The sequence below is a fragment of the Haemorhous mexicanus genome, chromosome 3, assembly GCF_027477595.1.
Source record: "Haemorhous mexicanus isolate bHaeMex1 chromosome 3, bHaeMex1.pri, whole genome shotgun sequence".
Taxonomy (NCBI): Eukaryota; Metazoa; Chordata; class Aves; order Passeriformes; family Fringillidae; genus Haemorhous; species Haemorhous mexicanus.
The window spans coordinates 39951648-39966855 of NC_082343.1; the positions used below are offsets into that span (position 1 = coordinate 39951648).

The 15208-nt window shown below is 40.3% G+C and overlaps 2 protein-coding genes across 8 annotated transcripts in view; one reads left to right on the forward strand and one right to left on the reverse strand.

Annotated features, from left to right (window-relative positions):
• SDCCAG8 (SHH signaling and ciliogenesis regulator SDCCAG8) overlaps window positions 1–2474 on the forward strand; it is a 104703-nt gene extending 102229 nt beyond the window's left edge. For all 4 annotated transcript variants that reach the window (XM_059841460.1, XM_059841459.1, XM_059841458.1 and 1 more), the window contains exon 19: window positions 2133–2474. The gene's annotated coding sequence lies outside the window, so the exon portion shown is untranslated. The remainder of the gene's footprint in view (window positions 1–2132) is intronic.
• The window catches only part of AKT3 (AKT serine/threonine kinase 3), a 153017-nt gene continuing 139263 nt past the window's right edge, over window positions 1455–15208 (reverse strand). For 3 of the 4 annotated variants that reach the window (XM_059841462.1, XM_059841461.1, XM_059841464.1), the window contains exons 13-14: window positions 10804–10906; window positions 1455–8767 (exon numbers count right to left, since the gene is read on the reverse strand). In XM_059841462.1, the coding sequence (XP_059697445.1) occupies window positions 8682–8767; window positions 10804–10906 (189 nt within the window). In that variant the 3' untranslated portion in view covers window positions 1455–8681. The remainder of the gene's footprint in view (window positions 8768–10803; window positions 10907–15208) is intronic. The other variant, XM_059841463.1, reaches the window with a different exon arrangement.

Here is a 15208-nt window from a genome sequence, read left to right on the forward strand (position 1 = left end):
ATTACAGAAGGGGGAGCCTTATTTCCAGCAAACAGGTAGATCATCAATCTCTGCTGTCAAAAGTGATTCGAGCTGATCCTTACATGGCCTTCAACCTCAGGAGACCTGAAGATTGCTTTGGTTATTAGGAGAGAGCTTTTGTATTAGTGTAGTCTTACTGCACAAAGATGGTGCCTCTGCCAGGTGTTTGTAACAACCAGTGACAGTCCACAGATGGGGTTGGTGGATGTTGTTGTGGGCTTTTTTAAGCAGATGAAAATCTTCACTTCTGCTTGGATGGAGTTTAATCAGAAGTGATGCAAGTTAAACCGTGACAGGAAGGGATAAAGATAGACCTCTGTTTGATGTTTGACTGCCCTGACATGAGGCTTTAAGTATTCAGCTCCTCAGTGTTTGTGCATCTGCAGCTGTGGGAGTCCTGTACATCCCATCCAGTGTCTGGCTACTGGACGAAGCTGGGCACCAGCTGAGGAGTTGAGCCTGGCCCTCCTTGGAGTTCCACCTTGGGTTTTACAGCCATGCAATGGAGGATTGAGGCACTGAAGCCACCTGAGTGCTTTCTAATCAAACAGGAAGTCAGTTGCTCTTCCCTCCTCCCAGTATTGCTGGCAGGAATAAAATAAACCAGTCAGGCATCTGTGGTTCCCCTCCTATGCACCCTTCCAACTTGTACATCTAATACCCAACCAGCCCCTTAAAGCAGATGCCACTGAGGTAAGGAGGGAGTGCCAGAGGAACCTGGGCACTGTGTGCTGCAACGTTCTGTGCACCGGAAACCAAAATATTCTAGGGATGAGGAGAAACTAAGACTGGAAAGGCCCTTACCCCTGACTGTCCAGTAACCAACTCGTTTACCAATTACCTGAATGTGACAGTGACAGTTGTGCCCATTTTGTTAGAGAACAGCACACCTTAAATGACAGCTTTAATACTTGGCCCTGGGTCAGTGGGGTACAGAGACTCTGACAGGATTGATGCTTGCTTTGTGAAGAGGTTCTAGCCAGGCTGGAGTCAGGAGATTTGCCCACTTCATCAATCAGGCTGAGGTTCTGCATCACACAAAGCATTAGCACTGGGTAATTGTGATGTGGAAGGACACCCACAACAGAAATTTCCAGGAGTTCAGCTTCTTCAGGAGTTGAGGTTTTGGGGTCCTTTTAAGCTTCTGCCCATACTCTAATGTTGAGGGACAATGCAGCACAGAGTATACTTTCTCTGGCTGTCTCTACCCAGGCACTGACATGGAATTTAAGCCCCAAGGCTTTCCACTGCCATAGTTCCTTGTACTGGTCACAAACACAACTGTAGCAGGTAATGTTGGTGCATGTATTTTGGGGGGAAAAAACACTATGTTACTGTTTTTTATTCTTTAATGAACTGCAGCTTCATTAATTTTCTTTAATTCAGCCTAACCAACCAAGGGGAGAAGGAAAAAAAAACAAAACCCTTCAGTCTTCTAATGCAAAACCAGCCAAAGTAGAAAGTTTATTTTTATTTCTGAGGTCATGTACATCTCTTAAATTCAGTTTTTAGTACTGCAGTGGCTTAATTCGAGGTAGCTCCCCCAGCTCCAATAGTTTGACGTCTTGCTCAATTCAGTCCTTAAGTGCTACCGAGGAAGCACAAACAACAGCTATGCAAGAGCTTCAAAACTGCAAATTAGCCTTCCCACCAGAGGTTTCCTACTGGCACCAAGGCAACAGTTTCCTGTTTTGCTACAGCTGCCCACCCCAGACACACGCTGAACACTGCACAGTAAACACCGTCTGGCAAAACCCTGCCATCTTCTTCTTGGAAGGGAGAAGGGGCAGGATCTTAGACGTGCCCCAAAACAAGAGCTCACTTATTTACTGCTAAACAGGAGCCACGTCAAAAGCTCATGGAGATCCTGTTTTTCAGAAATCAGATATCTCTTGTTCTTGCTACCTGTAAGACTTCTGAGCTTAGAGAGGTGAGGACAGCAGGCCCACAGGAAGTACAGGCTTTGAAACTGTACTTGTTTACTCTGCCTTACTGCAGTCTTAACCAGTTTTTATTTCTCTTCTAAGAACTTGCCTGCAGGCTGACGTGACACAAATGAGAAACACAGGCACTGCCATACAGACTACCCATCTCTTCCTTTTATCTTTCAGGTCTGCTCTGCACCTGGCTGAAACTTGTCTGAGGCTCACCCCAAGACACCTCTGCAGAAAACAGGCACACTTGCTAGCTAATTTCAGCTGGTTTCTATTTGGTTTTAACTACAGAATCACAAATATTTTGAAGCCTTACCAGCTTACCAAACTTTCTAGGACGACAGCTGAGACTTTTCTGAAAAGACTAGGCTTGCAAGCCAGTTTTAACAGCTATTACGTGGTGTGGATGTCAATAATTTGTACAATGTTTATAAAATGTTTTTATCTATTTTCATAATTGAACATACATGCCTATATTATTTACAGACTGAAATATCAATAAACCTAATAGGTTCTCTAGGTTCCTTGTTCTGTCCTTCTGAATCCAAGGGAAAGCATGTGCAGGGGGAGGAGGGAGAAGGGGGCTGTTTGCAAGTGCTGCACATGTACACTGCCCTCCTTTTTACAAACTCAGTACTAGAATATGCCTGGGAACTTTATTCAACAGGATATTTGTCACTTTTATATAAAAAGTGAGAGCCCCGACAAGTACTTCCTAATCGGAAAAGCGTAAGAAGACTGAGAAATATTCCATCTAATGTGGAGGAATTTCCATGGGTCAGGTTCCCCTTTAAAACATTCACTGAGCAAGGCCTTTAAGAGAAAAGAGCCCTTGATTATTACAGAGGAGCCATTACAAGAGGTGATGGACTCCACACTGAAGTGGTCAAACTGGACTTTTGCACCAGCACATATTCAGGGCACCAGCTGAACTTGATTTCAAATTATTGAACTCAGAACATTTGGAGGATACAGGTGGAGGGCTTTTTTTTCTGGTTAACTGTGCACTCATGGTTTTTAAGGTTACTTTTCAAAAACCCAACTGTTTTAGAAAGAATTTATCTGAATATTTTGCTATCTAGTGTAGGATAAACTACACACACAAGAGAAAAGTTTCTACATCTATTTTTTTCAATGTAGTTGGTAAAGGGGGTGAAAAAAGCACAAAGAACAGTTCCCCAGCAATAAAGCCAGTTCAGCCAGCATGAACACAGAAAACATAACAAAAATAAGAGTAACAACACATGCAATAAATTACCATTGGGTGTGGAACACGATCCTTCCTTCCCTTATATTTTAAGAATTATTAGTGGTACAGCCCTAACATCAAAGTGAGTTTTCCTCCCTATTTCAATTTCCTGCCATATAAAACTGCCAAACACATCTGATTGCCTCCCTGAACAGCTTCACAGATTGGACACTGAACGTGCTGAGAAAGGCCTCAGGTCTATAGGGAGAAGAAAGGCTGCTGAAGGAAAGCCCTCTCTAGTCAAACTCGGGATTTTTCACAGTAGTCAGGCTGACAGCTTTTTAAGTGTCACTACTTTATAGATGGTTACACAGTTAAGAATATACATTTATAAATGTAGAAAATGCAAACTATTTTTTATTATTCCACAGCATAAATCTGTGTTTTAATAGGAGACAGCACCTATAGGCTACGTGTGCAAAGGAACTCGGGCACCTATTCCTGACACTTAGGCTTCACTGAGACCCTGGAGCACACCGGGACCCTCAACCTTTCTGGACTTGCCTCACCTGCCAGGTGGCTTCTGGTGGCCACATGCAGGGCCCCCCTGCCAGCCACCCACGTGCATGTACGAGCCTGGTTTCAACAAAGGGTCCTGGGCTGCCAGTATATATAGCTCAAAATGGGTTTTTCATACTCATCCCAGGCATAGGTGCAACTATTGTGTTGCTGGGAGTCCACCAGGAATAACTTCTCCTGCAGCAGTTTCTCTACTTTGTAGCAATTAATAGTCATTACAGCACCAGGCCTACCTGTCTCATATCCCTCCCCACCTTCCCCAGCTTCTACTTAAGCACTAAATGATTGGTTTTACAAATTTTACATGTATCAGACCCGATGATCAAATCCAGGTCAGCACATAGAGTGTGGTTCCACAACACGGGATGCAGCCTGACCAGATAGTCCTGTCACTGCTGCAGTTTTGTCCTGGTCACTGACATCCTGATACCACTGAACTAACGGATGGCTGTTTCCCTGATGCTCTTTCCTATTTCAAGGTGGGGGAGGAAAAAAAAGGAGGGAAAAAAGAAAGGGAAAAAACCTGAGACCTGGATGAAGCACCTCTATTCCTGAGAAGCATTCACGTCAGAGAACAGAAAACCCCTCAGAAAACCCCGATGACCCACTGCTGTAGGGACACTCAGCCCTGCAGACTGGCTGGTGGGCTTCAAAGAGTCCCATTCTGCAGTGCCCTGCAAATCCCACCTTCCCTTTCTTCTGTCTCCTTGCCTAAACATTGTCTAGCTGTGGGATATGAGGCCAAGAATTTCTTCAGCTGAAAATCACTTGAATGGTGGACATTCTGATAGGAGCATATCTTCAAAAGTATAACCCAAATTTACTTTTATAAGTGACAGACATCTCACAGAGTTAACAGGAACCACCTGTATGGAAACAGCCTCGGTCCAAAGCACAGATACATTTTGCTTAGTCATAAAAACTTTTTTTTTGACAATACTGTAACTTAATCATTTACAAGCTGAAACTGTTCACCCAGTATCTGAAATATGTCACAGCGAGTTACAGTTATCACTAGGACTTCACAGCAAATAAAACTTGTAACTAAACATGCACAGATCATTATATATACAGTGATAAAAAAATAATGATGTACATTTTCTTGTAAGAAGAAATTAAGTAAATTCTTTGTGCATTTCAGGATTGAAACATCTAACCTATATAAAATTACTTTAAAATATGAAGTAAATATTTAACCCAAAACTTGAGAAATCTTTTGTAATCTGCAATATAGCCTTCTCATTTCCATTTTTCTTTCTCTGACACAGGACAACTTAAGAATTTTATCCTCTAAGATATTTAATAGTAATGTGCAGGTATAAAAAAATACGTCCTCTGTGGCAAGCTTGAACATATATATATATATATTTACAATCCTCCAGAACAAATTAGCATTAAAAAACACAGAAGTAGCAGATTGACATAGTGCTTTATTTAAGCTGTCTGTACGAAGGAAAATAATGTGCATCCCTATCATATACGTGTAAAAATACTAAGGATGTACAGTGTACAAAAACAGTTTCTTGTAGTTATTTCACATCCTTGTGGGTCATATACTTAAGGAAATAAACAGTTTAAGTATGACCAACAGTAATACGGTTTCTTGGGTTCGTAGTCGTGTCTGCTTGATATCCTTAACCATATGACTAGATCTTGCATGGATCTAATGAAAGAACTAGCAAGGTCAAGAAATGTCACAAACTCTAAAGCTACAGGGAGGTAATTCAATTACCAATTTAGAGGTTTTTATTTAAATAAATACTTTACATTTCATGCTTGCCTGTAATGCACTACCAGGAGCAAGATAAGGAAATTCTACTGTAGACAGTACAAACAGTAGCAGCAAAGTGTGTACATTGAGGTGTAATATATAGACCCTGCAGTTAGTAAGGAAAGACCTTACTTTTGTACTCTAGGAGAAGCACATGGCCCCTGCAAGAACAGTCAGCTTTAGGAAGCCGCAAGTAAAGATGGAAAAAAAAGGTGAAACAATACTGGAATAAATGTTCTTTAAGCAACAGGAATGTACTGGAAGATGGATTAGTGTGGAAAGCGAAGCTGTGTGCAAAACTGCCAAAATCCAACCAGAATTGACCTATTTCCTCCAAGATGGCTGCAGTACAAGAGGGCATACTGTATGTCATGGAAGTCAGTACAAGCTGGAGTCAAGGTCTGAAATGTACTGTGCTCAAAAGGCTCACCAAGACAACCAGCCACCATCTCCTATCCAAATCCAAACACAACTGCAGACAGCAAAAGAAGAGCTTCTAAAGTTTCTCTCAGCACTGCTTGTCCATTTCTCTGTCATCTGTTTCTAACACTGGTAAGACAGAATCCCCTAGGCCTGGGCAGCACAAGGTGGCTGCCAACTCTCTGCATCATAAACTGGATCACTGATGTTTCAGAAGGCAGACAATGCAATGCAAAGTGATGTCTTAAAAGGTTTACAAATAGTTCACTGCCAGGCCCCTCCTGCAAACCACACACTACCTGGCTACACAATGGAGAGCAAAGCACAGGGCGTCACAGCCACGAGGAGCTGCTGGCCAGCGCCACAGCCAGTTGGCCACTGGCTGGAGGTGCCCTGTGCCAAGAAACTTATTGCTATTACAAGCTGAAAACATAGGGGAGAAAACACAGGCATGTAACACAGATTTTGAATCACCATAGTTTCAATCTGAGAACAAGACCTTTGCAGAGAACTAATTAATGCCCTTCTGTTAAGTACTTGGTTATTTCAGTCACTCGCTCACTGTGTCAGTGTAGACACCTCTACACCATCAGACCTGCAAAACATTTGCTGCTCTCCTCTCTCTCTGCACAGGGACAACATCTACACGTCTTTAGTGTTACAGGGTGACATAATGAAATCCTATGCAGTTAGAGTATACATCATGATATATTTCTATCTGATTATCCATCCATTACTAGAGATAAAACACTAAACATGAAAAATTGTCTAAATTACTCTGCGTCTTTAGCTGCCTTGCTAAAATGCCCGTCTACCCCTTGACCATCCCAGCACATGCACTGCCAGCAGTGGGCTTTATGCTTGGGCACTCAACTTTCCACATCAAGAGGCTAAGGCATCTGCGTAGGAACATCTCTCAGACTCATCTACTCACTCACACAACGCAACCAGGAATACTCTGCAATATCACAGTCTTTGTGGGAGCTAACAAGAGCTGAACGCAGAGATACTTCCAATGATAATCCCACGGAGTCGGGGGTTCCCGAAGTCGCCTGCAAGGCTGCGCGCGCGCTGCCGCTGCGCCGCGTCACGCCCCAGCTCCTAGCACCAAAGGGTTTATTATTAAGATTATCATTGCTGAAGATCAAAGCTAAAGTTTATGCACATGTTCTGTTAGATACAGATCTTCGGAAATGGAAAGACGTTTCCCTACCAGTGGAACGTTTGCTGCGATGTTTGAAATTCAGTCAGTCAGGTACCACGGTTACACAGAACCTCCTGGGTTTTAGGACTCTTTTGGTTGAGGGCAAATCTTCCTTGAGAACAGCTGATCCCAGAAATTTACTATTTTAATTGTTAAAATAAAGTGCTTTTCTTGTAATCACTGTGGTCTTGTTGTTCAAATGCAATTCCTTCATATAGAACAGACATTTTCTCTTGTGCTGCCAGGCTCTTGCATTATGTTTATCCTAAATGGAGCACAAGATGTAGCTTTTTTTGTCTGTTCACTTTTAACCCTTTGGCATATGAGGTTGGAAATCCTCACCTCCACTGCCAAACTGTTAAAAGACAGTATTTCATTCACAAAAATCTGGTTCTAAGCAGTATGTACAATTTCAGAGCCTTGTTAAAATTTCCACATGGGAGAAAAGTGCATTATTCCCTTCAGCTTGTACAGTCCTTCCATATATTACAAAATTAACTGCTATAAGCCTGTTCTAAGATGTAGCAGCATTTGCAAACATGACATATACAAACCTTATCTCTAAAAATAAATACTACCGCAGTATAACCAAAAAAAAAAAAAAATTCAGAGTTAAACACCTGGAGAGGAAGCTAATTCACAAACTCAAAAACAAGGCAAACACCTGTTTACCTTGGTGCACACATTTTGGTGAAAAGCAATACCATTATGCCTGTCTACATTCTTCAGCCATCAGAGGTGATGCATATCATGAAAGAGAAAAGCATGAAAAAGATGTTATCTGGTGCAAATTTTAAAACCCCTTGAACAACTTCAACCGCTGCTTTTATGCCTTCATTTCTTGCATGTATAATGTTCGATTCTCCATGATTGCACATGAACCTGGAAGTTCTAAGTGGCAGGCTGGGTAAGCCCAGCCCTTCTGCTTCTTCTGTAGTATCCAACAGTAATTAAAAAATAATATATATATATATATATATTTATATATCAACAATTTAAGTCCTTCTCTCAAACATTTCCCAAACAAATTCCAGCCAGATGTTAATGACAGAGACCTGCTTCAAGTAATGATATGCCTAACAGAAACCTTGCATATGTACATCACCACCTCTACGTTTCCTCATTCTAGCCAGCACAAACAGATGCAAGAAAATGTTATCGCCTGGTCTATTTAGACTAATTACAATTTGATTCATCTTCTGGACCGACATGGCTTTTGTTTAGCCTCCACTGTGAGGAAAAATAGATGACTACTCGTTCACAAAGTGTACAATGCTGAAGTCAAGTCATTTACCTTCAAAGAAACTATTAGTAACTTCTTGACGTTGCTATTATACTGAGACTGTGGGAAGCAGCAACAGCAGGAGAGCGGAGTAGAGAGAATCTCATGTCATGCAAAACCAGAATGGATTTTAGGTAGGTTTGGGAAAGAAACTCGTTCAATTTGGAATGGTCTCTGAAAGTGCCCCTGCTATCTTAGTAGTATCTAGTACTGGTGGTGATGCTCAGGAATCATTTTCACTGATAAACCTAAGATGACAGTGAAGCAGCAGAACAAAAAAGTTACTCTCGTCCACTTGCAGAGTAGGAAAACTGGGGGAAATGCGGCCGCCTCTCATTGTCCATGCAGTCCATACCATCCTCATCATCTGTGTTAAGGAAGAAGTTCAAAACATCAGTACATTTGCAATAAAATTTTATTATTCACTTGCTATGCAGTAGATCTTTCAGGGTTCAACGCTGAGGTTAAAGGTTCAAGGTAAAGTAAGACTTCAGTTAAGCACGTAAGCTTACGTTCACTCAGCAGGACAATTCTCACTGAAAGGACAGCATGCCCAGAAGTCACTATTTATTTCAGGTTGATTGTTTGGTTCATTTTATTCTGGCTATCACCTGAGAACTTCAATCACAACTAGCCCTTGTAGGCTAATCCCAGCATGCCAGCACACCCAGCCTCTGGCAGTGCAGAAGCCGAGTGCCAATTGAGTCAGCCAGTTTCCATCATTTCTTGAACTGAGCTTAGGAAATAATAGTCTTACTGTAGATATACTTAAATATTCCTCCATTCAAAGGGAGTTAAAAGGAAAAACAGCTACAAAATGAACAATTCATACAGGTTCTATGTGTTTCAATTCTTACCTATTATTTCTAGTAAACTATTTATTTTTACAGTATTTATTGGGATCAGAAGAAATACAGAATAAGCCAAATTCATAAATATTTTTATTTACATAATTCCTCCAGTGCCAATGGAAAGCAGGCACCAGAAGTTACCTAACTCTGAGAATTTGGATGTACATTCTCACATGGCTTTTTAACAGTGCTTATTCTTAAAGACTCCTGCTGAGACTGTTATTCTAACAATGTATTTATATGCAGCCTTTCAGAATTTTGTGTCTTCTGCATTTTCATATATTCTACACATAAAAACTAGAGTTAATCCTGGTCTAATATTGAATCAATGGAACCCAAGTTAATCCAAATATTAGTAAAATTTTGTTTGAGTTACAAAGATAAACAAATTCTTATCAAGATAGACAGGAGAAGAAAGTGTTCTTTTTTCACAGCAAAAAGACCTAAAATCACTTAAATTATGGACTGTGAACAACACGGTCTAGTAGAAGGTGCCCCTGCCCAAGGCAGGATGGTTGGAACCAAATGAACTTTAAGGTCCCTTCCAATTCAAACCAGACTATGTTTCTGTGATTGTGTTCAGATACTAAAAGTGCAAAATCAAAAAAAAAATACTCTAGATCTATATATGAACAGAAAACTGCAACTAACCTGCGAGTCCTAAAACATCAGAAAATGAGATTGCTTTATGAAAGGTTAAGCAACCATAACTAAGCCTTTACTTTTGTGATCCTCCTTTCTCGGCCTCCAATATAAAGAAACAAACAAAACCCTTAAATATCCCCATTTAGAAAGAAAATTCTTTAAGAACTCAGGAGAAAGATTTTAACTGCTCTGGCTTGGTAAGTAACTGTAAAGCCCTGGCTAGGCTGATCAGATCATGATTCTTGTGTGTAACACAACATGACAAAAACACAAACCACGGTGAAATCACATTCCCTCCAATAAAGAAATTTTGCAAGGTCCAGTGCCATGGTTACATCCACATTAACACCTTCTTTAGGAGCTCTGTTGAAGCATGGGACTTGATAGGATATTTAATTTTCAAGTAATTGATTTTTTTCAAATCATTGTCTTCAAAGTATTTCAAAATATGTCCTTCTTACTAAAGCTACACAGCCCACTGAAGACACCAGCACTGTCCACATGCCTAAAGAAGGGTCCATCTTCCAACTACTTTGCTGAACTGGGACCTTGACTGCCAGCCAGTAACCACTTGAAGCCGGTGTCTTCTTTTATTTAAAAACAAAGAAACAAAACCCCAAATCAATAAACAAATGAAAAAAAAAACTCCAAACAAAATCAACACAAGAATGTCCACACCAAAAATGCCCCCAAAACCCAACTCAGAGTGATCTAATATTTTAAGCTTTGTAATTATTGCATCTTCAAAATAAAGCTGTCATTGAGAGTTACTCTCACACACTTCTAGACGAAGACTTTTATTAGTAACACTGAGAACAGCTCTTCTATTCAAACAGAAAACACCTTACACACTGCTTCATTAGAAACATTTTTGTTACATCATGCTTTTGCATCTTTTCTGACTTACATTTTTCAGGCGGTGTTATTGTAATAGTCTGAGCTGTAAATTCTTCATCAAAATACCTGGTGTCTGTCTCAGATGTCACTTGAGGTTTAAAAGGAGGTACAAGCTGAAAGGCACCAAGAAAAATACAAATTACTAAATCTCAAAGCAGCCAAATTACTATCAGGAAAACAAATAAGTTCTTTTTCTCTACACCCCAAATCAAACAAGTAGGTCTGCGGAGAGGCAGCTGAGTCTCTAACTTCCAGTAAGAGATAAAACCCATTTGAGTCAATCCCAAAAATACCAGTTCAGAATCCAATCAATGGCACAACAAAGATAAATTCCAAGTATCACTCTCACATGACTTGCAGATAAATTGAGCTGCATAAAGACAATTACCTAGAAACTCTTCAGGCCAATTTAATTACCCACATAGCTGTCAGGCAAAGGCATCTCAAGATACTTCACCACAACTGGGTAGTATAAACAGCTGAGAAGAAAAAGACTACACAGAGAGCATAATAAGCATGGTTTGGGGGTTTTATTTTCAGTGGGAAGGCCTTCATCTGAGCTTATCATTGAAAGATATTACATGATATGAAAATAAATTTTACATTTGTAAAAAGGCCAGTTCAGGCTTAAGGGAGTTGCTGTATCTAAACCTGCCTACTGCTTTCACAGCACAGTGTGGGATTTCCCAACAGCAAATCACTGGCAGCCACTCTCAACCTGCAGGCAGGACTCCCTTGCCCCTCTTCTGAACCAGCTTCACCATCCACCTTCTCTACCAAAAGAACTGCTGATCAATTTTTACTGGAAGGCACACTGAGGATGGAATATCACACTGCATGCTGCCAGTCCAAAAACAGTACAGCAGTTTTGTATGTATGATGCTGCAAATTGTGTGTGTGTGTGATGTGACAATGTTGTTGTTTGTACCTAAGAGCCCTTTGGTGCCATCTCCTCATATGCAATGTAAAACACACCCTGAGAATAAGTGCCATTGATTTTCCTTCCAATACAACAGGTTATCTCCTGGCTCACTGATATTATCCCCTTGCATGGGGTTTTCACCAGTTTCACGTTCTCTCTCCTCAGCTCCAGAACACTAACACCAAACAATGAACTTGCTCATTTGCCCCACAGCAAAGAAGGAGCAACTGCTGCTCCCTCCCTCCTTTTCCCAAGTTCTATGCACTAGATGCACAGATGATCTGTACCTACTGAGACTGATTTCCTCTGATCCAGATCTTCAGAAACAGTGCAAGCAGTTATTAAGCAAAACCAAATCTATCACTTCATATACTTAACAGAGTACAATAAATCTGATTGATGCTTGTACAAAACTAAGCTCAGCTTTCCCTTACATTGTCCTGTATGGAAAACATACAACAGCAGAGAGGTATTTCAAAGTAAAAGTTCAGGGCATTGTAGAATAAATCCTTAAGAAGCTAACCTATATAAAAACAACATCAGAAGAATTTTCCAGGTATAAATCAAGGTACATCCAATGTTTATAAACAAAGTATTCTATTTTATTGCACAGATTCCTTCACTTTTTGAAAAGTATTTTTATATGCACCCAGGCTATCCCAAACAATTTTGCACTATTAAAGCAGATTTCCAAAGTTGTACATCTCTCCAGCAATGCAGCCACACAATTTCTAAAATCAGACTTATTCCAGTGCAACATCCCACATTGCCATTTTTTTCTCATTTTTCTATCTGAGAAAAGAACATTCAAAAAAACCCAAAAAAAACCCTGAAAACACCAACCAACAAACAAACAAACAAACAAAAACAGAAAAATCAAACAAACAAAAAACAAACAAAAACACAACCCTGACCAAACAAAAAAAAAAACACAGAAAAAACCCTCACAAAACAAACAAACAAACAAACAAACAAGTCTACATAAGATTACAGGAAACCAAGTAATGTATTCTAGTCAAGGCCAAGTGTCCATCACATCCTTTTAAAAAGGTGCTTTCACAGATCTCAGCAATAAATTCAGTATGAAAAAAATTTATAAGATAACTGGTTTATAACAATTTTACTACTTCCCTGACCGGAATGTTTTTTACCAGTCAGAAACAGAAAATGCCATTTCATAGAAAAATAAAACTTTTCATTTTAAAATAATGGACATACAAGCCAAGGAAAAATTTTCTTTTTTCTTAAGTCAAGGACAAGAAGCAATGTCTTTTCAAGGTGCAGCACACATTTGCAGTAGAACAAACTACTCCTGCTGTGAAGTACACCTGAGACCTTTCATGCTACAACTGCTTTGCAAAGAGAATGATGGAGCCCCCTCTATAGTTGTCTATAACAACTGTGAGTCAGGTTGAAGTAGTTAATGAAACAAAAGGTATGGCAAGGTCACTATAGGTAGTCACATATGTATGGATGTGCTGCTGGAGAGGAAAAGGAAAATGCATTAGATGACAAGTTTCTTTCTCAAAAACTTACAGGCTAACTACTGGTTTATCCAGGGACTTGTTACTTTTTTTTTTTTTAATCCACTGAATGAACAAGCTCACTATGACTTTAAATCATTCCCTTGTTCTCCCCATCTACCTGAAATAATAATGGTTATGGAAAATACTTTGAAAACATTATTTTAGGAAGAGAAGCACAGTGCTAAGTGACTCTTAAGGAACAAATAATTACAATAATTTTAGTCAGGTATGAAAAGCACCATTACAACAAAACTCATTAAGTTGGTGCTCTGATTCAATGCTCAGCAGCTAGGCTTACTAGAAAACTCTGCATCAATAACATCCAATATGAAACATATACAACAACATCCTGATGAAAATTGCACTGATGACAGAAGTTCAGATGTCTGGGGAAGTGAAACAAGTAGAAGACATGAAACTACAGGCTGTAACTAAAGGGGAGAGACCTGATGTAAATTTATGTCCATGGTGTTTTAGGATTCATCTATCTCACAGCAGTATCTTTCAAATCCTGGACATTAAAGGCATATGGAAACTTCCCTGACTGCAAAAACAAACTCTCCAGCCATGTGGCTCTCCACAACAGCATACACTGGTTTTTATCCAGGCTGTGCCTTATGTACATCAACCATAAAACCTCTGGACAAGGGGAAGCAGTAGCTGAGGTTCAGAAGCACAGATACAATTGAACAGAAGTAGCAGAAAGGTTTCTTCAAGTCTTTCCATACATTTGCCTCCTTCCCTCACAGCATCACCTCCACCTCCCACGCAGCTGTGTGCACAGAGAACTAGGGATTGCTGCTTTCCATCAGTTCTGCCTTACCTACACCAAACCAGCTGGGGCTAAAATCTTGTGGACATCCCACTCCTGACTCCTGAGCTGACACCAAAGGCACACCTCCCCTTCCCCAAGTAAATTCTTGGCAATCATCTTTCTGGAGGGGTGTCTCCTTTGTCCATTAGTTGTCAAACTTCATTTAAAAACAGAAAGCAAAATATCCACAATTTCAGCTGAAACCATTAGAAAGACAAATAAGGTGCAAATGCTGCAGAGATAAACCCTTAGAGTGACACTCCAGAAGCTTCCACATACATCCCAAGGAAGACTGAAGCTGAGGTTTAATGATAAAGATTAAAACACCCAACATCAACAACCACTCTGATGACCACAACATGAAGATGCCACTCTACAGCCAGCAACATTTCACATTTGGTGCACAAGGAAACAGTATCCACGTGCTATTGCCACAGCTATTCCTCATTTCTGGCATGAGAAGTCAGAAGTCCAAGAGGGACATAAGCACCAGAAGGCACATGCAGTAACCTGTGTCCCAAAGGAGTAAGATAAGCTTTTGTTAAGCACAGGCCTTGTCAGTCTGCAAGAGAATTGCACTGCTTGGTCCTGGCTGCCAAACTTTAGTATGGGATAATTTTCTTTAGTGGCCTCAGTTCAGAAAAATTCTCCAACCAGACAGGGAACTGCACCTCCTGACAATCTACTCTGTGGAGCAGAAATACAGATTTTCTGGGTTTATGCATTACACACACACATATGCATAGATATGCATGTGTCTGTACAAATAAAGAAATAAAAGTCTAAACTCAGTGTGAGTTAAGTGACTTTAAGGTTTGTGTTCAAGACAAAAATCCAATTTCATATCCATCTGTCAAGCTGAATCTGCCCTGGCCATTTCAAAGGCTTGATGTTAGAAATGACAGCAGAAGCAATATCAAATTCTTAGAGTCTTCATTATCTCCAGTGAATGGCATTTCCATTTGGCATCCATCAAGAGCAGTGTGTGAGAAACACCACGGTTTCTCCACAGTTCAAGTCCTGGAAAATTTGACACCCATCTCCTAGAGGAAGGAAAGGGGCAGGCACAGTGTTTGACTGTTGTAGGTACAGGGAAATGCACAGGCTTGATTCTACACCTTGAACTTTCTCACACTTAGTGAGCAACTACATA